The 26,257-nt window shown below is 33.4% G+C and overlaps 1 protein-coding gene across 1 annotated transcript in view; it reads right to left on the bottom strand.

The window, feature by feature from the left end:
* LOC136035493 (rab GTPase-activating protein 1-like) overlaps positions 1 to 26,257 on the bottom strand; it is a 285,782-nt gene that overhangs the window by 146,227 nt on the left and 113,298 nt on the right. The window contains exon 11 of the mRNA XM_065717324.1: positions 20,497 to 20,622. Coding sequence (XP_065573396.1) covers positions 20,497 to 20,622 — 126 coding nt within the window. The remainder of the gene's footprint in view (positions 1 to 20,496; positions 20,623 to 26,257) is intronic.

Below are 26,257 nucleotides of genomic sequence, written 5' to 3'. Positions count from 1 at the left end.
AAAAGCTAAGCAGGCATATTATAACGAAAGCGTTTTCAGATGCTGAAGGGTCACCGAAGAAAACATCGTCATTAATTAACCAACACCTTGGCAAATCCTATGCGAAAACTTTGCCACAGGAAATGAAATTCACGGAAGGGACTACTAGCGCCAATAATAAAGAGGATGTAGTAGAACTCCTCAATACCCACTTCGCCCGAATTGGTGAACAAACGGCTAACATCACATCCCCCAATGGAAACCAGAATAACACAGATTTTCTAGCTTTTCTACCTCCTGTCGTTGATAAATCTATATTTTTTTCACCCGTATGTCCACAAGAACTTATAAGCATCACCCAGCTATTGAAGAATGGTAACTCGTCAGGAGCAGATGGATCCATGACTAACCTACTTAAACAAATAATCCCTACAATAGCTGAAGTCCTAACACACATCATTAATCTCAGTTTCAAGGAGGGGATACCTCCTCAGTACCTCAAAACAGCTCGAATCATCGCTTTTCACAGAAGAGGAGATCCAATAAACCCACCAAATTACAGGCCAATATCTATTCTTTCAGTATTTTCAAAATTACTGAAAAAATGCATTTATAAGACTAGTTCTTGATGAGCACTGGACTCTTCACTCTTTCGCAATTTGGCTTTCGTAAACAACACTCCACCGAACACGCCATTTTGGTCATCACGACGCACTGGATAATGGAGAAAAAGCTGCTTCAATATTTGTTCACATAAAAAAGGCATTTGACACGATATCTCATTTTATTCTGAAGATTAAGTTAGATCGATATGGAATAAGAGGTCCTGCAAATACCCTGATAACGTCATACTTAAAAGACAGAAAGCAGCATGTAGATGGGGGTGATGTTATGTCATCAGAGGTTCTACAGTCAAATAATGTAGGTGTCCCTCAGGGATCCATCCTAGGCCCTCTACTATTTTTAACTTATATAAATGACCTCGCTCATGCATTAGAGGAACTGGAATTGACTTCACTCTTCGCTGATGATACAGCAAGTAGCGTAAAGGCTCGCAATAAAATCTCTATAAGAAAAAGTCTATCAGATGTGACAACGCGACTCATGGGACGGTTTGGCTGCAATCATCTCAGTATTAACCGGGATATGACAAAATATGGATATGGGACATGACAAAGTTTGTTGTATATTCTAGAACCCAGGAAAAGTTCCCAGATCTAAGTGAAATCTTGATCGAAAAATATGAGTTGAAAGTGGAGAGAGTTGTAACAATACGATACTTAGGAATTATATTGGATGCAAATTTGTTATTTAAGACCCATATTGACATGCTTCGCTACAAGCTGAGCAGAAATGTTGGGATGATACGGCACCTTCGTCACCTAACATACCATCAAATGCGCCGCATATATTTTTCTCTTGTCTATTCATATACAAGGTACTGTGCAATGGTTTATGCGAATACATTCAAAACCCATCTTCATCCCCTTCAGGTTCTTTTAAAAAAAAACACGCGGAACCTTATCAGTTACTTTCCTGCACCATCATCTATTCCAGATTCGTCTTCAACAAAGAGTGCAAATAAATACCTAAATATTTTACCTATTACACTCCCTACACCATTTACTACAGTGTTGCTTGCAGTGAAATATACCGAAAATTTACTTCCATCTCTTCTTCAAAAGTTTGACCTGCTTCCTTCGGAGTCAACTCACCAACCTCTTTTTAGATGCGAGCGATCACAGTTTTCTTTGAGATATAGTTTGATAATAAATTATAACAAATATAAAAATAATATCAAGGGGTTGATTCCGAGGAGTAAAGAAGACATTTAAAGAGTTCTTCATAAGTGATTTCTTTTTTTTTTTTAATGGGTTTGCCCCTCTTGTCAGTTCTAAAGTTGTCTGGCTTTTTTTCTCCTTTTTATGGTTGTTGCTTGATTGTGAGTTTGAACTGGTGAGTACTATTTTTACTTTTAGAACTATTATTTTCTACTATTATTTTTTTTCTTATGTTGAAGAAAATTGTTGTTTTCATTTATAACTCCCGTGACATTCGAGCTCTCTGCCAGGAATAGGTCTTACTTATGTTGTAATCACTGTAAAAAATAAAAGAACATGAACCAGGTTTGTCAAAAATGCTGCATCTTTAGACTCAATATGAAATTCAACGAGAAAATTTCCCATCACTTGATTTAAAACTAACACTTAATTTTCCTGGTTCTGAACCCTATACATCTGGTTAAATCGATGCACATACAATCACTTTTCAGAACGCAACCCTGAAGTCCTCCAGATATGTTCCAAGATATTCGTCACTTTTTAATGAATCCTCAACGCTTCATGCAAAGTCCAAACTTGACCTGCTAGAGAACTCGCACCGCAGATGACCAAAACACTTTCTAGTATCTGAGAAAGGAGAGAGAATCCATTTAAATTTTTTCTATCCTTTCAATTGGTTGTCCCATTGTCCCTCGTAGTCCCATTTTCCCTTTTACATATTCTGCGTACTTTTTTGTCCGAAATAGCACAAGCGCTTAAGTACCCTTGTCAGCAACAATTCTGGAACAGGATGGATTCAATTCGATGTTATACAAATATTCAAATATATTCGAAAATATTAACAGCATTAACAGCATTAACAGCATCCTTCGGGTTAAAGAGAAAGGACAAGATAGAATCGTAAATACACAACAACAGAAACACAGAAACTGAGCAAAAAACGAAAGCCAAATGTCAACACTATAATATTTGTATGTGTAAGCTCACGAACACCAAGTCTAAAAGTTTCCTCCTTTCTTAGTTTCTTATTCACTTTATTGCGATTCAAGGATCTTCCACATATGCAGCAGTAGTTGGCTGGAGCAACCGCAATATCTTTGAATTGCTTGTGATGAATCAGAAATAGATGACAGTATTCCATTAGTATATCAGTAAAAACCCAAGGAGACAGGGCCTACGTGCCTATAACTCACACCTTAAGAACGAAGTTGCTGAGAAAAAATTGAAGAAATGTGCAACAATGTTGATAATACTATTACAGAGGAGGGGATTTTCTAACACCCCCTGGATAATTTTGAAAAAGTTTTTGATATTTTCGTCGAAAAATTGTATAAAGTTACACAATAACAATAAAACAAAGGGAAAGGAAAGGATAGAATCGCAAATACACAACAACACAAACGCAAAAACTAAGCAAAGAAACGGAAGCCAAATGTCAACATTATAATATTTTAGGAAAACAAGGCAACAGATTGCCCTTCAGGCTACAAATGACTCCCACTTCCTTTAAAAAGGAGACAGAATCACCATGACAACTTTCAAGCTCTTCTACTCAAATGCAAGCCAGTAAATCTTGCCAAAACAGAAACAAATTTGACAAAAAGGCTGGTCCTGCTGCCGCTTCTATTTTCAATAAAGCAAAATGACAAAACAAGTTTGTCACAGTGAAAGTATATAGCTACTTTGTAAATCTAAAACAACAGAAATTATCCTGTGTATGAGGAGGGCTGTCGCCTCCTCAACCGCCACTCTTTACGCTAAAATTCAATTAGTAATTAACTGAAAGCATTTTAGAGTGCCAAAAATCCATTCAGTCGAAAATTATGGGTATCTTATTTACCATTAGCTTTCAAAAAATTTAAACTTCGATTGTTTAAAGCGAATACAGATAAATAAGACATTTCATTCCCCAGCATTATGGAATACATAAATAATTTTTTATGATATAGCTCTTCTATTAGAAAAACACAACATGAGCTCTGTGATTCAAAGTCATCTGTTATTATTTGAATACAAATCAAGAGGTGGACTGTGATGCAAAAGTCAAGAACCATGGCTAATTGGAAAAGAAAGCTAACACAGATAATCTGATTGAGAGGCAAAACTAGCATAAGCCTTTGTCAGAATTGCATAAAAATGATGTCATTTAACTTGTTGATAGAGTCTATCATCAATCTATCCTAGGGCAGAACTAAGCAAGATTGCCATGAGATAAAGACAATTCAAATGGTCTATGAAATTCTGTGAGCCATTTGAAGGCATATTTTCAATATCCAGTTCGACTCCCAGAATCTCCCCTCAACTTTGACTTCACCACATTTGTATTTTTCTTCTTTTCTTTTTCCTGTCCATAAACTGCTTCATTTTTCTCGTTTGGAGAAAACCAGCCGTCATACGTTAATTTTTGAATTAAAATCAAGCTGGTGGACTGTGATGAAAAAGCAAGAACCATAGCTAATTGAAAAGAAAGCCAACACAGTAAGTCTGAGTGAGAGGCAAAGCTAGCATGAGTCGTTTTCAGAATTGTATAAAAATTATGTCATTATACTTGTTGATAGATAGTCTATCATCCATCCATCCTAGGACAGAATTAAGGAAGATGGCCATGGAGTGAAGGTAATTCAAATGGTCTAGGAGTTTCTGTGAGTCATCTGAAGTCATGGTTTCAACATCCAGTTTGACCCCCAGAATCTCCACTCAACTTTGACTTCGCACATTTGTATTTTTCTTCTTTTTTTTTCCTGGCCTTATACTGGCCATAAACTGCCTGAAAATTAAAATTTTGCTTACGGCTGTTTCGAAACTATGATATAGATAACTTCGGAGAACACACTGCCTTTCAGTGACGAAAGTATAACAGTTCAAAAAAGTGATGAAACCCTTTAATCGACAGTGAATAGATATAAAAATTTTCAACTGGATATTTTGAGCACATATAGAGTGTTCATCCTCAGCAGTAAAACTGCTGATTTCACTGATTTTACCCCAACAGCTAGTATATATATATATATATATATATATATATATCTATATATATAAAAATAAGTTGTCTGTCTGTGGATCTGTGGATCAGGTGACGTCATGTTTCTGTGTCGGCTGACGTCATGAAATTAGTTGTCGTCATTTTTGCTTTGACGGTGACGTCATTAACGGTATTTAAGACATTTGTTCACGGAAAAATGTTTAATTGTAAAATGACTGAAGAACCTACAATGGGGACGCCGGGGGCACAGGCGGGATATATAAATGACGACCGGGACACAGGGATTGTTCGAATAGAAATTACAGACCGGGGCACCGGGACACAAATGACGACCGGGACACTCAAAGAGAAATTACAAACTGGGACACCGGGACACAAATGACGACCGGGACACAGGGAATATAAATGACGACCGGGACACAGGGACAAATCATTAGAATAATGAGGTATAGATCTGAATACGGATTGTTTTTCCCATGGACAATTATATGTTGCATGTTCAAGAGTCAGTAAACCTGACAATCTATTTATATGCACAGACAATGGGACAGCGAAGAATGTTGTATATTCGCATGTTTTACGTAGTTAAAAACATATATTTATATCTATCTCTATTCACAGGTGGGACACAGGGACACAACTACAATGGCGCGTAACTAATATGGCGCGTAACGACTTACGCGCGCGGGGGGGCTTGGGGGGGGGCGCGAAGCGCCCCACCAACTAGGTGTTGGGGCGGCGCGAAGCGCCACCCCAACACCTAGTATATATATATATATATATCTATCTATCTATCTATCTATCTATATATATAAAAATAAGTTGTCTGTCTGTCTGTGGATGTGTGGATCAGGTGACGTCACCTGAAAAAACTGGATCAGGTGACGTCAAAACTGAAAAAACTAAAAAAAGGCAAAAACTACAAAAAAAACTAAAAACTAATAAAAAAAATAAAAAAGCTAAAAAACTAAAAAAACTAAAAAAAGGCAAAAACTACAAAAAAAACTAAAAACTAATAAAAAAGCTAAAAAACTAAAAAAACTAAAAAAAGGCAAAAACTACAAAAAAAACTAAAAACTAATAAAAAAAATAAAAAAGCTAAAAAACTAAAAAAACTAAAAAAAGGTAAAAAACGAAAAAAACTAAAAACTAAAAAAACTAAAAAAAAAAGGAAAAAACTGAAAAATAAGCTAAAATAAAGGTAAAAACCAATAAAAAATTAAAAAAAAAACTGAAAAAACTAAAAAAAGGCAAAAACTACAAAAAAAAACTAAAAACTAATAAAAAAAGTAAAAAAGCTAAAAAACTAAAAAAACTAAAAAAAGGTAAAAAACTAAAAAAAATAAAAAATAAAAAAAAACTAAAAAAAAGGAAAAAACTGAAAAATAAGCTAAAATAAAGGTAAAAACCAATAAAAAACTAAAAAGAAAAAAAGGAAAAAACTAAAAAAAATTTTCATCTAAAAAACTAAAAAAAACTAAAAAAGGTAAAAACTAAAAGAACTAAAAAAGAAAAAAATAAATGACGAAACTCAAAGAGAAAGCGACCAGGACAAAAGGAATGTTCGATTAGCAATCAACAAAGCACCGGGACACAGGGAGTATAAATGACGACCAGGACATAAGTAAAAAAAAAAACTATCCATATATATAAAAATAAGTTGTCTGTGGATCTGTGGATCAGGTGACGTCACCTGAAAAAACTGGATCAGGTGACGTCAAAACTGAAAAAACTAAAAAAAGGCAAAAACTAAAAAAAAAACTAAAAACTAATAAAAAAATAAAAAAGCTAAAAAACTAAAAAAACTAAAAAAAGGCAAAAACTACAAAAAAAACTAAAAACTAATAAAAAAGCTAAAAAACTAAAAAAACTAAAAAAAAGGCAAAAACTACAAAAAAAACTAAAAACTAATAAAAAAAATAAAAAAGCTAAAAAACTAAAAAAACTAAAAAAAGGTAAAAAACTAAAAAAACTAAAAACTAAAAAAAACTAAAAAAAGGAAAAAACTGAAAAATAAGCTAAAATAAAGGTAAAAACCAATAAAAAACTAAAAAAAAAACTGAAAAAACTAAAAAAAAGGCAAAAACTACAAAAAAACTAAAAACTAATAAAAAAAGTAAAAAAGCTAAAAAACTAAAAAAACTAAAAAAACTAAAAAAAGGTAAAAAACTAAAAAAAATAAAAAATAAAAAAAAAACTAAAAAAAAAGGAAAAAACTGAAAAATAAGCTAACATAAAGGTAAAAACCAATAAAAAACTAAAAAGAAAAAAAGGAAAAAACTAAAAAAAATTTTCATCTAAAAAACTAAAAAAAACTAAAAAAGGTAAAAACTAAAAGAACTAAAAAAGAAAAAAATAAATGACGACACTCAAAGAGAAAGCGACCAGGACAAAAGGAATGTTCGATTAGCAATCAACAAAGCACCGGGACACAGGGAGTATAAATGACGACCAGGACATAAGTAAAAAAAAAAATTAACAAAACTAAAAAGAAGGTAAAAACTACAAAAAAACTAAAAAGAAAAAAAAACTAAAAACTAATAAAAAAACTAAAAAATCTAAAAATCTAAATAAACTAAAAAAGAAAAAAAAAGGAAAAAAATAAAGGAGAAAAACAAAACTAAAAAACGAATGTATATACAGACCGGTACACCGGGATACAAATGACGACCGGGACACAGGGAATATAAATGACGACCGGGACACAGGGACACAACTACAACGGGGACACCGGGGGAAACAGGGGGATATAAATGACGACCGGGACAAAAAAACTAAAAAGAAAAAAAAACTAAAAACTAATAAAAAAACTAAAAAATCTAAAAATCTAAATAAGCTAAAAAAGAAAAAAAAAGGAAAAAAATAAAGGAGAAAAACAAAACTAAAAAACGAATGTATATACAGACCGGGATACAAATGACGACCGGGACACAGGGAATATAAATGACGACCGGGACACAGGGACACAACTACAACGGGGACACCGGGGGAAACAGGGGGATGTAAATGACGACCGGGACACCAGGACAGGGAATGGTCGATTAGCAATCACCATCAACAAAGCTCAAGGGCAATCATTAGAATCATGAGGTATAGATCTGAATACAGATTGTTTTCCCATGGACCATTATATGTTGCATGTTCAAGAGTTGGTAAACCTGACAATCTATTTATATGCAAAGACAATGGGACAGCAAAGAATGTTGTATATTCGCAAGTTTTACGTAGTTAAAACCATATATATATATATATATATATATATATATATATATATCTATCTATATTCACAGGTGGGACATAGGGACACAACTACAATGGCGCGTAACTATTATGGCGCGTAACGACTTACGCGCGCGGGGGGGCTTGGGGGGGGCGCGAAGCGCCCCCACCAACTAGGTGTTGGGGTGGCGCGAAGCGCCACCCCAACAGCTAGTATATATATATATATATATATATATATATATATATATATATATATATATATATATATATATATATATATATATATATATATATATATATATATATATATATATATATATATATATATATATATATATATATATATATATATATATGGGTAGAGAATTTGTCTCTACCCATATATATAATATGGGTAGAGAGAGAATCTGTCTACCCACTTGCCTGGGTAGAGAATTTAAAGTGCCGAAACCCTATAGGCAAGTGTGTATTCTCCCGATGAGCCCTTGTGTTGGGTTGTTGCCTCTGAATTATTTGTCTTTATAGTTTTTATTGTTTGGTAAATGACGACTTATACTTATTGACGACACGACTGCCTGTCCATGAATTTTTCTTTATGGTTGATTGTGTATGGCTATGCTGTTTGACCTATGTGATTGTATGGATGAGTAAGGTTAAGGGCTTATTCAAGTGCTGATCTATATTAATCACTAATGTTGGAAAACAGTCTTCCTTTTCTCCTTCTGCCTTCTTTTTTTTATAATGTGTTTGTGCTATTGCATTGGTGATTTCTCTTATATATATATATATGTATATATATATATATATATATATATATATATATATATATATATATATATATATATATATATATATATATATATATATATATATATATATAATAATATATACTAGCTGTTGGAGTGGCGCTTCGTTGGAGTGGCCAAAACTTAGTTGGTGGGCATCAATTGCAACATCTTTTCCACGAAAATAATAATTTAGTGCGTCTGTTCAAAACAGCCATCGAAACGATGACTCTGGTCAAACATTTTCAGATCAATTGCTGGCAATTGGCAACGGAAAGCTCCCAGTAGACTCAATTTCAGGACGTATACAACTACCTGCTTATTTCTGTAATTTAGTGACGTCCAAAAATGAATTGATTGAAAAAGTATTTCCGAATATTCTAAAAAATTTTAAAAATAATAAATGGCTAAGTGAAAGAGCGATTCTCGCACCCAAAAATATAGACGTCCACGAAATCAACAATATTGTTTTGACCAAGATTCGAGACCAGGCAGTCCTTTACAAGTCAGTCGACACAGTTTTGGAACCAAGTGAAGCGGTTAATTATCCATCTGAATTTTTAAATTCCGTGGAACTTTCAGGGTTTCCACCACACATGCTACAACTAAAAATAGGCGTACCAATAATACTTTTAAGAAATATCAGCCCACCAAAGCTTTGCAATGGCACGCGACTTGCCGTAAAAAAAAACAATGGAAAACCTAATAGAGGCCACAATCTTGACAGGGCCTTTTGAGGGTGAGGCTGTTCTTATTCCTCGCATTCCCATGATTCCAACGGATCTGAATTTTCAATTTAAAAGATTGCGATTCCCAATTCGATTAGCATTTGCATTCACCATTAACAAAGCTCAAGGTCAATCATTATAAAAATGTGGTATAGATCTTAATACTAATTGTTTTTCCCATGGAAAATTGTACGTTGCATGTTCGAGGGTCGGTAAACCTGACAATCTATTTATATACAGCGACAATTGGACAGCGAAGAATGTTGTATATTCGCAAGTTTTACGCAGTTAATTTGTATTGTATCTATCTATCTATATAAAAACGAGTTGTGTGTATGCATGTTTGTTTGTTTGAAAAAAGAGCGTTTGCATATGACGTCATTATTAGTATATAAGGCTTTGTATATGCACAGACAATGGGAAAGACAAGAATGTTGTATATTCGCAAGTTTCACGTAGTTTGAAACACATATATAAACCTATCTATATTCACAGGTGGGACACAGGGACACAACTACAATGGCGCGTAACTAATATGGTGCGTAACGACTTATGCGTGCGGGGGGGCTTGGGGGCGCGAAGCGTCCCACCAACTAGGTGTTGGGGTGGCGCGAAGCGCCACCCCAACAGCTAGTATATAGATATAAATAAGTTGTTTATTTGTTTGTCTGTCGACTGACGTCATGTTTGTGTGTCGACTGACGTCATGTTTGTGTGTCGACTGACGTCATGTTTGTCGACTGACGTCATTATGAGGATTGAGCATTATTCCGTCATGAAGTTGTTTGTCGACTGATGTCATGTTTGTCGACTGACGAAATTACAGACCAGGACACCGGGAAACAAATGACGACCGGGACACAGGGAATATAAATGACGGCCGGGAAACTCAAAGAGAAATTACAGACTGGGACACCGGGGCACAAATGACGACCGGGACACAGGAAATATAAATGACGACCGGGACACAGGGACACAACTACAAAGGGGGCGCCGGGGGGACAAGTGGAATATATAAATGACGACAGGGACACAGGGAATGTTCGATTAGCAATTACCATCAACAAAGCTCAAGGTCAATCATTAGAATAATGACATATAGATCTGAATACGAATTGTTTTTCCCATGGACAATTATATGTTGCATGTTCAAGAGTCGGTAAACCTGACAATCTATTTATATGCCAGACAATGGGACAGCGAAGAATGTTGTATATTCGCAAGTTTTACATAATTAAAAACATATATATACCTATCTATATTCACAGGTGGGACACCGGGACACAACTACACCCCACGCGCGCGGGGGGTGGGGGCGAAGCGCCCCCACCAACAAGGTGTTGGGGTGGCGCGAAGCGCCACCCCAACAGCTAGTATATATATATATATATATATATATATATATATATATATATATATATATATATATATATATATATATATATATATATATATATATATATATATATATATATAGTATATATATAAAAATAAATTGTTTGTGTGTTGACGTCATGTTTGTCGACTGACGTCATTATAAGGATTGAGCATTATGCCGTCAAGAATTTGTTTGTCGACTGACGTCATGTTTGTCGACTGTATATGACGTCATTAAAAGTATTTAAGAAAGCCTTATATATATATATATATATATATATATATATATATATATATATATATATATATATATATATATATATATATATATATATATATATATATATATATATATATATAGATATATATATAAAAAAATAAGTATATATATAAAAATAAGTTGTTTGTGTGTTGACGTCATGTTTGTCGACTGAGGTCATTATAAGGATTGAGCATTATGCCGTCAAGAATTTGTTTGTCGACTGACGTCATGTTTGTCGACTGTATATGACGTCATTATAAGTATTTAAGAAGGCCTTTCAAAGAGAAATTTTTAACATAGATCTTAAAATGACAGAAGAAACAGCAAAGGAAGCTGCTCAAAGAGTTAATTCAAAGAGAAATTTTAGTATAAATCCTACAATGGCAGAAGAAACAGCCGAGGAAGCTGCTCAAAGAGTTAATACTAAAAGGCTTGCGGCTAAAGAACCCAAAACCGAGCAGTTAGATGAAAATCAACTTGGACAGCGAGAGTCAAAAGGTATCAAAATGAAAATGATAGCGATGATGATTGGGTTTGGGATTTTGACTAGGATAAGGCCATCAATGCCTACCAGATTTTAGTTAAAAAACAAAGGTTCGGCGATATGTATTTCATAGTGACGAAAGACAAGCCAAGGTAAAACAAACCAAACAACTTGGAAGTGATACCGATGATAAAAAAAAAACGACGTTGAAAGGACTATCGTTTCCCAGTTGCAACATCTTTTCCACAAAAATAATTTAGTGCTTCTGTTCAAAACAGCAATCGAATTGATGCCTACTGATACCCAACTATCAACGAACTGCAATCGTTAAGGTCGGTGATCAGTTCTTACCTCGAGATAATATTCTTTATAGGCGAAACAATCAGTTGAAAAGAATTGCTTAAACTCATCGATGCTACGATGCCCTACAATATCCTATCATTTTTGGGGATGGAGCCGACGGCTATTACTTTAATATTAAATTGATAAATCCAGCCACTAACAAAGAAATGGATAAGAGATGCAGCGCAATGAAATATTATGCCTATAGATTAATGATTCGTCATTTATTACATTTACATATGATCCATCTTGGGATTAGATACAACAGCTTTTACATCCTGGACAATCGCCGATTCATAGACATGACATTACGGCCCGTGTCTTCCAGCAAAAGTTGCTCTCCTTCATCTCCTGAAGAGTTATGGGAGAAATACAAATAGCAAATGACCGAGAATATACACCACCGAATACGGCTAGAAAGGTCAGATATGACCTTGCACTTTACAACAGGAATTTATAACTGCACTTTAGTTATGATTGAAAATTTCTGCTTACCTATTGCAAACAAACTTCTCAAGCATTTGGGAATGCCTTCACCTAATCGTACTGCTTCTATTTCTACATGTGTAGAATGGGATCGTGAACAAAATTACAACACAATTGATCTATTGTCGTATGTTACAGACCGGGACGCCGGGACACCAGGACACAAGGAATATAAATGACGACCGGGACACTCAAAGAGAAATTACAGACCGGGACACAAATGACAAGCGGGACACAGGGAATATAAATGACGATCGGGACACTCAAAGAGAAATTACAGACCGGGACACAAATGACAAGCGGGACGCAGGGAATATAAATGGCGACCGGGACACTCAAAGAGAAATTACAGACCGAGACACCAGGACACAAATGGCGACCAGGACACAGGGAATATAAATGACGACCGGGACACGGTGACACAACTACAAGGGGGACGCCGGAAGGGCTCAAGGCGGATATATAAATGACGACGGGGACACAGAGAATATTCGATTAGCAATTACCATCAACAAAGCCCAAGGGCAATCATTATAAAAATACGGTATAGATCTGAATACGGATTGTTTTCCCATGGACAATTATATGTTGCAGGTTCAAGAGTCGGTAAACCTGACGATCTATTTATATGCGCAGACAATGGGACAGCGAAGAATATTGTATACTCGTAAGTTTTACGTAGTTAAAAACATATATATATATTTTTTTGAATTTTTGAAAAAGATTCATTTGGTATATATATATATATATATATATATATATATATATATATATATATATATATATATATATATTTATACCATATATACCAACACCCTATAAATAAATATATATATATATATATATATATATATATATATATATATATATATATATATATATATATATATATATATATATCTCTTTTTTCTTTTTAGTTTTTTTGTAGTTTTTACCTTTTTTAGTTTTTTTATTTTTATTTTTTTCAGTTTTCTTTTTCTCCTTTATTTTTCAGTTTTTTTCTTTTTTAGTTTTTAGTTTTTTACCTTTTTTTTAGATTTTATAGTTTCTTAGCTTTTTTAGTTTTTTTAGTATTTTCTTTTTAGTTTTTTTGTAGTTTTTCGCATTTTTTTTTTCTGCTTTTGTATTAATGCTAAAGCCAAGGTTCGAACCTGGTCCCGGTCGTCATTTGTGTCCCAGTGTCCCGGTCTGTATATACATTCGTTTTTGAATTGGTATATGATGAAATAAGTTTTTTGTTTTTTTCCTTTTGTTCTTTTTAGTTTTTTTTTGGTTTTTACCTTTTCTTAGCCTTTTAGTTCTTTTCAGTTTTCTTTTTACCTTTTTTTAGTTTTTTTTTTAGTTTTTCTTTTTCGTTTTTAGTTTTTTTGTAGTTTTTATCCTTTTTAGCATTTTTTTTCTTCTTTTGTATTAATGCTAAAGCCAAGGTTCGAACCTGGAACCTCTCTGACCTAGAACCTGGAACATAACTCATTACCGACTCAGCTACTTCGGCTTGAATACATTTACCTTTTTTATTTTTTTTTATTTTTATTTTTTTAGTTTTCTTTTTCTCCTTTATTTTTCATTTTTTTTCTTTTGTTTAGTTTTTTTTCTTTTTCTGTTTTTAGTTTTTTTAGTTTGTTTATTTTTTTTTTTAGTTTTTAGTTGTTTTTTTTCTTTTTATTTTGCTAAAGCCAAGGTTCGAACCTGGAACCTCTCGGACCTAGAACCTGGAACATAACGCTTTACCAACTGAGCTACTTCAGCTTGAATACATTCGTTTTTGAATTGGTATATGATGAAATAATTCAAACGTCATATGCGGACAGTGACGTCACTCGACAGACACACAGACAACTTGTTTTTATATATATATAGATATATATATATATATATATATATATATATATATATATATATATATATATATATATATATATATATATATATATATATATATATATATATATATATATATATATATATATATATATATGTATATATATATATATATATATATATATATATATATATATATATATATATGTATATATATATATGTATATATATATATATATATATATATATATATATATATATATATATATATATATATATATATATATATATATATATATATATATATATATATATATATATATATACGCGCTAATGACAACGCGCTAATGACAACCAGCATGCACATAACATGTTTCAAGTGTGTCAATATCCCTCTCGATATTTCTTAAAAGTTTCACTTTAATACCAAAACACTTTTAGTAGACCTGGGATCAAACATGTCCCCTTTCCAAACAGTTCGAGGTAACGAACTGTAATAAGGAGCGACCCGGCTCAATCGTAATTAAAACTCTAAAAAACGGAATTATGATACCAATAGTTACATCAAAAGCATCGAATTTTAATGCTGATTCTAAATATAAAAGTTTCATCAAGTTTAGTCTTACCCCTCAAAAGTTACGAGAATTGAGAAAATTTGCATTATTTTAGAAAAACGCCCCCTAAAAGTCATAGAATCTTGAGAATCATACTATCAGAATCAGCGTATCCGACCACCCTACTGTAGAAGTTTCAAGCTCTTATCTACGAAAATGTGGAATTTCATATTTTTTCTTGCCAGAAGACAGATCACAAATGCGTGTTTATTTGATTTTTGTTTTTCTGTTGTTTTTTTGTTGTTTTTTGTTGTTGTTTTTTCCAGGGGTGATCGTATCGACCAAGTGGTCCTAGAATGTCACGAGAAGGCTCATTCTAACGGAAATGAAAAGTTCTGGTGCCCTTTCTAAGCGACCCAAAAAGTCGGAGGGCACCTAGATCCCCTCCCATGCTCTTTTTTCCAAAATCACCGGATCAAAACTTTGAGACAGCCATTCTTTTCAGCATAGTCGAAAAACCTAATGACTATGTCTTTGGGGACGACTAAATTCCCCACAGTCCCCAGGGGAGGGGCTGCAAGTTACAAACTTTGACCATAGTTTACATATAGCAATGGCTATCGGGAAGTGTACAGACATTTTTAGGGGGACTTTTTCGAGTTGGGTTGGGAATGCGATGGGGAAGGGGATTAAATTCGAGAATCTTTCCATGGAGGAATTTGTCATGAGGGAAGAAAATTTCCACGAAGGAGGGCAGGATTTTCAAGTATTGTTAAAAAAAAATGAGAAAATAAATAAATAAAAGTTTTTTCAACTGGAAGTAAGGAGCAACATTAAAACTTAAAACGAACAGAAAATATTATACATATAAGGGGGTTCGTCTCCTCCACTATACCTTGCTCTTTACGCCAAAGTATTTTTAGTAATTTCAACTATTTGTTTTACGGCCTTTGTGATTCAGGGGTCATTCTTAAAGAATTGAGAGCGAGGTATTGACGAGGGGGCGAACCCCCTCATATACATAATAAAATATACAAATATAAAAGTTCGTTATGCAAGTTATTTCGTAAGTTACGTTAATAAAAACGTTCGTAAAAAAAAGTTCTAGTTGTATTTTTAAGTAACCAAAAATTGGAAAGTAGCTAGGCCTCCTCCCCCACCCCTTTTTTTAAAATCGTCCGATCAAAACTATGAAAAAGCCATTTAGCCAAAAAAAATATTGATTAGCAAATTTCGTTTTAAATATTCATGTGCGGTGAACCAAAATAAAAACAGGTATTAATTCAAAAACGTTAAGAAATTAAATAAAAAAACAAGGTTTTTTAACTGCAAGTAAGGAGCGACATTAGAACTTAGAACGAACAGAAGTTATTCCGTATATGAAAGGGGATGTCCCCTCCTCAACACCTTGCTCTTTATGCTAAAGTTTTTTTATATATTTTTCTAAGTAGAGTTGGGAGAAAGAGTCAAACTTTAGCGTCAGGAGTGAGATGTTGAGGAGGGGACAACCCCTTTCATATACGGAATAATTTCTTTTAGTTTTAAGTTTTAATGTCACTCCTTACTTGCAGTTAATATAAAACTTGTTTTTTTTTTTGTTTTTTTTTTTTATCCCAACAAAGGACCGGTATTGTTCTGTTATAGTGCCCATGTTAATTTCTTTATCTAAATAGCGCCTGTTATGCTGACTATTCCTTCTGAAACGTCACAAAATATGATGAAAATATGATACTTAAGAAACTTCTTAATACTTTAGAAACAAATTTGGGCTATATATTTCCACACTAGGAGGGTTGAGGGTAAAGTATAACGGGTCTGCATGCAAAATGTGTTTGGTATAATTATTCTACATATTATGAAGTAAGAATTGTTTTCTAACTTCATTCTGTCCAAATATTCTACCCCCCCCCCCCCCCCCTAATGGGCAAATGTATAGCCCAAATATTATATTTCCCATATCTTCTGTCATTTATCTTTATCTTGTATCACACTAAGTTGAAAGAAAGTAACGAAGAAACTGCTTCTACAGTGCGTCAATGAATGGAGAACTTGACTTAAGCAGCAGCACTAAAGAACTTATATAAACAACGTAAGCACTGGGTAACGTGTATAACTGAGCAAATTTACAGTGAGGAAAAGTTTAAGGAAAAAACATTAAAATTAAAATAGCGTCACAAAACACTGTATTCTTTATTATTATTTTTTGCTTGTTTATATCTAGCAAGGGCCCTTTTAAATAAAAATCTAAATTACTCTTGGAGATATCCTAACTTAGGATATTTAATATTAATAAAAAAAATTGATCTGAATAAATGCAAATGATTACTTTTCTCTGGCACCGTCAGGGATCGAACCCCGGATCCCACGATTTGCAGAACCGATTACATCCGCAACACCAGTACCAGAGTAATTACTAGTATTGTTTTAAAAGGTTGTGATAACTCGAAGAATCTTAATTTGCTCATTAATTACTTCTTGTTGTCCTGTAGGTTCAAATCTTAACATCGGCACCGGTAGTGGAGGGGGAAGGAGGGCGGCGCCCCTCCCCTGGTAATGTGGGACGGTAAAGTAATTATAAGGAAACCAAAAAAAGAGAGCAGAATAGGGAAAACCATAGAAAATGTGTATTACCCCATTGTTGGCTGCTTGCCAATAGATTTTGACACTTAATAATGAAAATATAAGTTCTAATTTGTGATTGAGTGACCCCTTTCCAGTTTTCAACAACCTTTTTTTATATATGATTTGGCTGATGTAAATAAAAAAAAAATTAATACCCCATTGCTGGCCGCTTGCCAATAGATTTTGACATTTAATAACGAAAATATAAGTCCTAATTTGAGATTGAGTGACCCTCAAGTTTTCAACAACCATTTTTTTTATATGATTTAGCTGGAGTAAAAAAAAATTCATTAAGACCTCCATAGTAAAATGGTAAGTAACGAACAATCCTTGTCAATAAAGAAAGTATAAGAGCCTAACTATTTATAACATTAAATCAAAGAATCAGCTTTTTAGAGTGATCTTAAATATTTACTTGCTTATTAGTAACTAGAGTAGTTACTATTACATAAAAAAGTTCGTATAATTATAGGATTTTTGGCAATTATAGCTATAAGGGGTAATTTCGGTAAAAATATCCTGTCAACTTTTGCTTGCATTGCAGGAGTACCCATGAGCTGATACATGAAGCCACTAAAATCAGATATGTTTCCCTGAACGGAATGTTGGAAATTTCTGCATTTTTCCCCTGAACAGATACGTTTTTTATGTTTTATTATCTTTTTTTCAGGAGTAATTGTATTGATCTAGTTGTCACTTTGAAAAGATTTAATTTTATACAGTTATGAAGTATAAAGGTGTCAAATATACCGGTGTCAAAATTTTTTCATCTTATTTTCTTAATCTTAGCTTTAATGTTTTACTTTGAACATACTGGTTTGATAATACCTTACTAGTTATAAACACTGAGTTTAAAGGCATTAAATCGTTTTCGAAACCCACACATTGAAGTTAAAACACTTAACCTTGAACAACAAAGAAAAACAATTTCGTCTACTGTATCCTCTTTGTAATTTTTTTTTTTTGTCACTATTAACAATGAACTGAAAAAACATAAAGAAATGTTTCAGGGCTCAATTGAAATAAAGTTGCAATATCTAGCGCCTTTTGAAATTAACAAAAGACATCATTGTAATAAAATAAAATTTTGACTTGCCCCCCCCCCCCAAATTCTTGGAAGTTTCTCCTAAATACGCTCACCCTATCGGACCCATACGAAATTAGACCTTTCCCCTCTTAATTTTTTAAGTTGAATTACTATACAGCACACAAATAAATTCCGAGTCCACACTAGCTAAGCATGGCAAAACGAGAAAACATAAGATAACAAGAAAGGTGATTCTCAGACAGGCAGAAAAAAAAGAAGAAAATACAAATATTTTGGCCGACTTCCTCAGAATAAAATAATACAAAAATGATAAAAGTAAACTATTCTTCGTTTTGGATTTAATCCACGCACAGTAATCAGGTTTTTCATTCCCTTTGCATTGAAGACGACTTTTGAATTGAAATCAACTTGCTGGCAACAAGTAGCCATGAGAAATCAAACAGTTCGTGATAACAAACTCTAAGTAAGGAGCAACCCGGCTCAATAGTAACCAAAACTTTAAAAAACGGAGTTTTGATGCCAGTAGATGCAACAAACGAATTGGATTTTGATACTCAATTTTAAATATGCAAGTTTCATCAAGTTTAGTCCCGAGGCAAATTTTCTCCGGCTCGTAACTTTTGATAATGGGACTAAACTTGATGAAATTTGTATATTTAAAATCAGCGTCAAAATCCGATTCTTTTGATGCATCTATTGGTATCAAAATTCCATTTTTTGGAGTTTCGGTTGCTATTGAGCCCTCATATTTGTAATTATTTCTGTTCGCTTTAAGTTTCAATGTTACTCCTTTCTTTCAGTTGTAAAACTTATTTTTTAATTTAATTTCTGATTGCTCTTTAAATAATGCTGGGTAATCCAGTGCCATCTTCATGGAAATTCTCTTCCTCCATGAAAAATTCTTCCATGGAAAGATTCTCCCACGCAACCAAGTCTCCCAGCACCCCCACCAGAAAAATCCAGCTGAAAACGTCTGTATACTTATCAATAACCAATACTATATGTAAACACTGGACAAAGGTCATAACTTGCAGCTTTTCCCCCGGGGACTGTAGCACATTAAGTCGTCCTCAAAGACATATTCATTATATATTTCGACTATGCTAACAAAATGGCTATCTCAAGATTTTGATCCGGTGACTTTGGGGAAAAAATGAGAGTGGGAGGCTGTCCTCCATTTTTTTGTCACTTAAAACGGGTACTGGGACTTGTAATTTCTGTTCGAATAGGCCCTCTCCCGAAATCCTAGTACCATTGGGTCAATACAGTCACCCCTGGGGAAAACATACAAAACGAACAAACACTCATCCGTGATTTTTCTTCTGGCAAAAAGTACAAAATCCTATTTTTGCAGATGGAAGCTTGAAACTTCTACAACAGGGTTCTCGTATGCGCTGAATCTGACGGTGTAATTTCCATTTAGATTATATGACTTTTAGGGAATGTTTTCCCTTTTTTCGGAAATAAGGCATATTTTCTAAGGCTTGTAACTTTTGATATGCAGGACTAAGCTTGATGAAACTTAAATATATTTAAAATCAGAGTAAAAACCTAATTCTTTTGATATATCTATTGGTATCACAATTCGTTTTTTTAGAGTTTCGGTTACTATTGAGCCAGGTCGCTCCTTACCGCTAGTAACAACGACAATTTTTTTACCAGGAAAAACCTAAATGAGTTTTTCATTAAATTTCTACCAGGGGATCTTTCTTTTTCTTTTTTAATTGGCTGATTTCTGTCTCGGAGACAAACTGATATGCTTCTACCCAAACTACAAGGTGTGACTCATTTCTTTAATCTCAAAGAAAATTCGCTATCCTTTACCCCCTCCCAATCAAATGAATTTACGAGTACAATCCAATTTCTACGCAAAGAAAAATAACAGAAAAAACAACAATATTCTTACCCCTAAGTGCACCAAATGGACAAAATCTAAAGTAAAAACTCTCCGTCCCCTAGGCATTGGAGGTACAAATCTACGCTTACACAGAGAAAAAGGAAAGAAAAGTGAGATGTTCTTACCTCTAAAAGTTTATCAAGTTGATAAAATCTTAAGTGAAGAGCTTCAAGTCCATCTTTAAATAAATCTCTGAGACCATATTCAGACATAATCTTGACTAAGATACAGAATGCTTGTTCTTCTGGCATCTAAAAATAATCCAGATATATCAGGTCATAAAAGGTAATATTCGGTTTCATCTAAAAATAATTCGGATATATCCGGTCATAAAAGAGAATATTCAGTTTCATCTAAAAATAATCCAGGTATTTGCGATCATAAAAGGGATTCGGTTTAAAATCAGTTAAAAGGGATTCGGCTAAAAATAATCCAGATATATCCGATCATAAAAGCAAATATTCGGCTTCATCTAAAAATAATCCAGATGAATCCAGTCATAAAAGGGAATATTGGGTTTTATTTTAAAATAATCCAGATATTCGGTTTAAAAGATTTCATCTAAATATAATCCAGGTATATCCGATCATAAAAGGGATTCGGTTCAAAATCAGTTAAAAGGGATTCGGCTAAAAATAATCAAGATGTATCTGGTCATAAAAGGGAATATTGGGTTTTATTTTAAAATAATCCAGATATTCGGTTTAAAAGGTTTCATCTAAAAATAATCCAGGTATTTCCGATCATAAAAGGGATTCGGTTAAAAATAATCCAGATATATCCAGTCATAAAAGGGAATATTGGGTTTTATTTTAAAATAATCCAGATATTCGGTTTAAAAGGTTTCATCTAAAAATAATCCAGGTATATCCGATCATAAAAGGGATTCGATTTAAAATCAGTTAAATGGGATTCGGCTAAAAATAATCCAGATATATCCGGTAATAAAAGCAAATATTCGGCTTCATCTAAAAATAATCCAGATGTATCCAGTCATAAAAGGGAATATTGGGTTTTATTTAAAAATAATCCACATATTCGGTTTAAAAGGTTTCATCTAAAAATAATCCAGGTATATCCGATCATAGAAGGGATTCGATTTAAAATCAGTTAAAAGGGATTCGGCTAAAAATAATCCAGACATATCCGGTCATAAAAGGGAATATTGGGTTTTATTTTAAAATAATCCAGATATGTCCGGTCATAAAAGCAAATATTCGGTTTCATCTAAAAATAATCCAGATATATCCAGTCATAAAAGGGAATATTCGGTTTCATCTAAAAATAATCCAGATATATCCGGTCATAAAAGGGAATATTGGGTTTTATTTTAAAATAATCCAGATATGTCCGGTCATAAAAGCAAATATTCGGTTTCATCTAAAAATAATCCAGATATATCCAGTCATAAAAGGGAATATTAGGTTTTATTTTAAAATGTTTAAAATCAGATAAAAGGGATTTGGCTAAAAATAATCCAGATATATCCGGTCATAAAAGCGAATATTCGGTTTCATCTAAAAATAATCCAGATATATCCAGTCATAAAAGGGAATATTAGGCTTTATTTTAAAATAATCCAGATATTCGGTTTAAAAGGTTTCATCTAAAAATAATCAAGGTATATCCGATCATAAAAGGGATTCGGTTTAAAATCAGTTAAAAGGGATTCGGCTAAAAATAATCCAGATATATCCAGTCATAAAAGCGAATATTCGGTTTCATCTAAAAATAATCCAGATATATCCTGTCATAAAAGGGAATATTGGGTTTTATTTTAAAATAATCCAGATATGTCCGGTCATAAAAGGGAATATTCGGTTTCATCTAAAAATAATCCAGATATATCCGGTCATAAAGCGGATTATTCGGTTCGAACAGCCAATATGATATATACATCACATACTTTTTTATTTAAAACGCAAAATTCAAGAAGAAAAGTTTTGGTAAACGTAGCAATTTCTATGTTGAATGTATAACGTTGTTCTCAACAGTATCGACCAAGGAAGTTTCAACGGGCCTAAACCTAAGCCGTATCCGAGTAAATATTAAGGTATTGCAGACAGGATTTCTTATGCTCCAACCAAAAATGCATTTTTATTGTTTTATTTTATAATTTGAGAACTTGAACACTCGGAATATTTTGCTGAAAAACTTAGCAAGGTTAATGGCCAAACAAAATTTCTACAGAAGTATATAGTTTTAGACTACCAGGAACACAGAATACATATACAAAAAACATCACTAAGTTGTAACAACTAAGTTGTAGACTAAGTTGTAACAGCAAAAACGGCCGATTAATTCCAATTAATTCCGCTTCGTGTATCTTCTTATTTTTTTCATTTTCCGAAGAGAAATTCAGTATTTTGTGATAAATATGATAAATAAAATGATATGTTTTTAAATTCATTCAAACGAAACAAAATTAAATAATTAAATACAAGCTTTCAAAGCTAATCTTGCTTTTTTGGCAGCTAGCCACGTAGGGAAAAGAAGCTATTAGAGTATTGTTCTCATTGAAGTAACTCTAATAGCCTCTTTTCCCTACGTGGATCAGTAGCGACAATTGTATTTATTATTAATTTTGGTGGTTTTATTCGTTTTTAGTTTAGTGTTTTTTCTTTTTATCTTGTGCTGAGGACACCTAGGTTGGATACAGGTGAAATATCCGCGTTATTTTAGTCTTTCCTCTCTACTGGCCGCAGTCTCGTTTGATGTTTTTTTTGTGGAGTTTTATCACTCTTTGTTGTTTATTGTCATGTCTGGCCAGTTCGGCTTAAGAACTTTCAAACGGGTTCAATACTAGGTAGGTAGGTAGGTAGGTAGGTAGGTAGGTAGGTAGGTAGGTAGGTAGGTAGGTAGGTAGGTAGGTAGGTAGGTAGGTAGGTAGGTAGGTAGGTAGGTAGGTAGGTAGGTAGATAGATAGGTAGGTAAGTAGATAGGTAGGTAGGTAGGTATGTAGGTAGGTAAGTAGGTAGGTAGGTAGGTAAGTAGGTAGGTAGGTAAGTAGATAGGTAGGTAGGTAGGTAGGTAGGTAGGTAGGTAGGTAGGTAGGTAGGTAGATAGATAGGTAGGTAAGTAGACAGGTAGGTAGGTATTCATTTTTTTTCATCAAAAAAATTTACTAAAATTGCACTTGCAATCAATAATATGCTGCTCAATTTAGGGACCCCTAAAGTGTCTCTGTTCAGCAGCAAAACTACAACAAATAAATGATAACTAATCATTCAAAATCAAAGAAATATGCAAAAAAAAACAGACGAAACACTATGCAATCTCTAAACAGCCATCTCTCATCTTAAAAAAAAATTAAACCACTATTGTAAATTGGTTTGGTAAAATATTTTGTAAGATGATATTTGACTAAATTTGAGTCTAAAGAATTTAGTGAATATTACCCTAAGTCCATATTGAAAGAAATATTTTTTTTTTTTATAGTATATTCAGCATAACATAGCCGTTTGAAAATGCAGCATACTTCCTGTGTATCAATAAACAACCATCTGGTTTGTCGTAAATTTTGGAGATTTTTTACCTTTTTATTTTTGTAAACATGTAAAATTTTGTAAACTTATTTTTGTAAAATTATTTAATAAAAAATTATTAAAATTATTTAATCTAAATTTTATAATTTAATCTAAATTATTTAATCTAAATTTTTAATAAAAAATTTTAATTAAAATTATTTAATCTAATGTAAAATTATTTTTGTAAACATGTAAAAATAAAAAAAATTATTTTTGTAAACATGGTCCTCGTGGCGTTTGTGCTTGGTGTCATTGATACGATTCTACTAGTAAAATATGAACAACAACTCTTATTTTTCCTCGGGTTTATATTTTTTTTTTCTATATAGTGTTTGGAGAAAAAGCGAAACCTTAATTTTTCCATTCAGGGAAAAAAAATTTCCGCCCCACTAGGTTTTCTTCATTCCAATTTCCAGCTTTAATCTATTTGTAAATTATATCAAACTTTCATATTTGGTATTCTTGTCTTTCTTGCAACAGCAATACATTTTTTTTAGTGATTTAAGTTTCTTCTCAATATTTATTTCCTCGAGTACCAAAAACACAACAGAGGAAGCAATATTATACTTTTTCAGTATGAAATGTTCTCATTTCCCAAACACAGAGCAACAGCTTAAACTATCTAATGGCTGATTTTATCAACTGCTAGCAATATAAATTTTGGACAAACGGGATATGAAAACCAAAAAATCACTGCTTGAAACGAATTACGAGAAGTATTAAATATTTCAGAACTGAAGTAAAACATAATGTTTACTTACAAATGTTCCGACAATACTGAGTCCTAGAATAATTTTAAGCTAAAATTATGTCCATATTGCATTAAGACTGGTTTAGATTACACGCAAGGGGTTTCAAACCATTAGAAACCTGTTCAAAGATGTATTTTTGTTTTATTTATGTGGAGTTTTCTCGAAAAAAAAGAGACAACATTTTTAGGTAAAACGATGAGCCATGGTTGTTTCAAAGCTTTATTTGTTTTAATGTCTTCTGTTTTTGTAGCTCCATATCTCAATAAATATTTGTTCTAATATGTCGTGGTATACTATACTAAACAACAGTTAATTTTTTACTCTATATAAAAATACTGAAAATTTTTTTCTATGGCACTTGGTATCTACCAAGAGACATATAGCGATCGCAAACCCTGTCGGTCGATCTGTCTGTCTGTCCCGGTTTCGCTACTTTAGGCACTTGCAGATGAACTAGGACGATGAAATTTGGCAGGCGTATCAGGAACAAGACCAGACTAAATTGGAAATTGTCTTTTCCCCGATTCGACCATCTGGGGGGGGGGGGAGTGGGGGACGATTAAATTGGAAAAATTAGAAAAAATAGGGTATTTTTAACTTACGAACGGGTGTCAGATCTTAATGAAATATGATGTTTGGAAGGATATCGTGTCTCAGAGCTCTTATTTTAAATCCCAACTGGATCCGGTGACATTGGAGGGAGTTGGGAGGATCTAAAATCTTGGAAAACGCTTGGATTGAGGGATCGGGATGAAACTTCGTAGGAAAATGAGCATAAGTCCTAGATATGTGATTGACATAACCGGAGCATATCTGCTCTCTTTGGGGGAGTTGGGGGGGGAGGGGAGGGTTAATTCTGAAAAATAGAAAAAATGAGGTATTTTTAACTTACAGAGGAGTGATCGGATCTTAATGACATTTGATGTTTGGAAGGATATCGTGTCTCAGAGCTCATATTCCAAATCCGACCGGATCCGGTGACATTGGGGAGTTGGGGGGAACCTAAAATCTTGGAAAACGCTTAGAGTGGAAGGATCGGGATGAAACTTGGTGGAAAAATAAGCACAGGTCCTACATACGGAACGGATTCGCTCTCTTTGGGGGAGTTGAGGGGAGGCTTAATTCTGAAAAATTAGAAAAATTAGGTATTTTTAAATTACGAAGGAGTGATCGGATCTTAATGAAATTTGATGTTTGGAAGGATATCGTGTCTCAGAGCTCTTATTTTAAATCCCAACCGGATCCAGTATCATTGGAGGAGGGGGGCGGAAATCTTGGAAAACGTGAAATTGAGGTATCTTTTTCTTGCGAATGGGTGATCGGATCTTAATTAAACTTGATATATAGAAGGATCTTATGTCTCAGATGCTCGATTTTCAATTCGAATCCGATCCAGGAACATAGGGGGTTGGAGGGGGAATACAGAAATATTGGAAACCGGAAGTCATGGAAAACGCTTAGAGTGGAGAGATCAGCATGAAACTTGATAAGAAAAATAAGCACAAGTCATAGATACGTGATTGACATAATTGGAACGAATCCGTTCTCTTTGGGGGAGCTGGGGGGGGGGGTGTTAATTTGGAAAATTTAGAAAAATTGAGGTATTT

This window comes from Artemia franciscana, chromosome 14, assembly GCF_032884065.1.
Source record: "Artemia franciscana chromosome 14, ASM3288406v1, whole genome shotgun sequence".
Classification (NCBI taxonomy): Eukaryota; Metazoa; Arthropoda; class Branchiopoda; order Anostraca; family Artemiidae; genus Artemia; species Artemia franciscana.
This window is presented reverse-complemented; position numbering and strand designations above follow the sequence as displayed.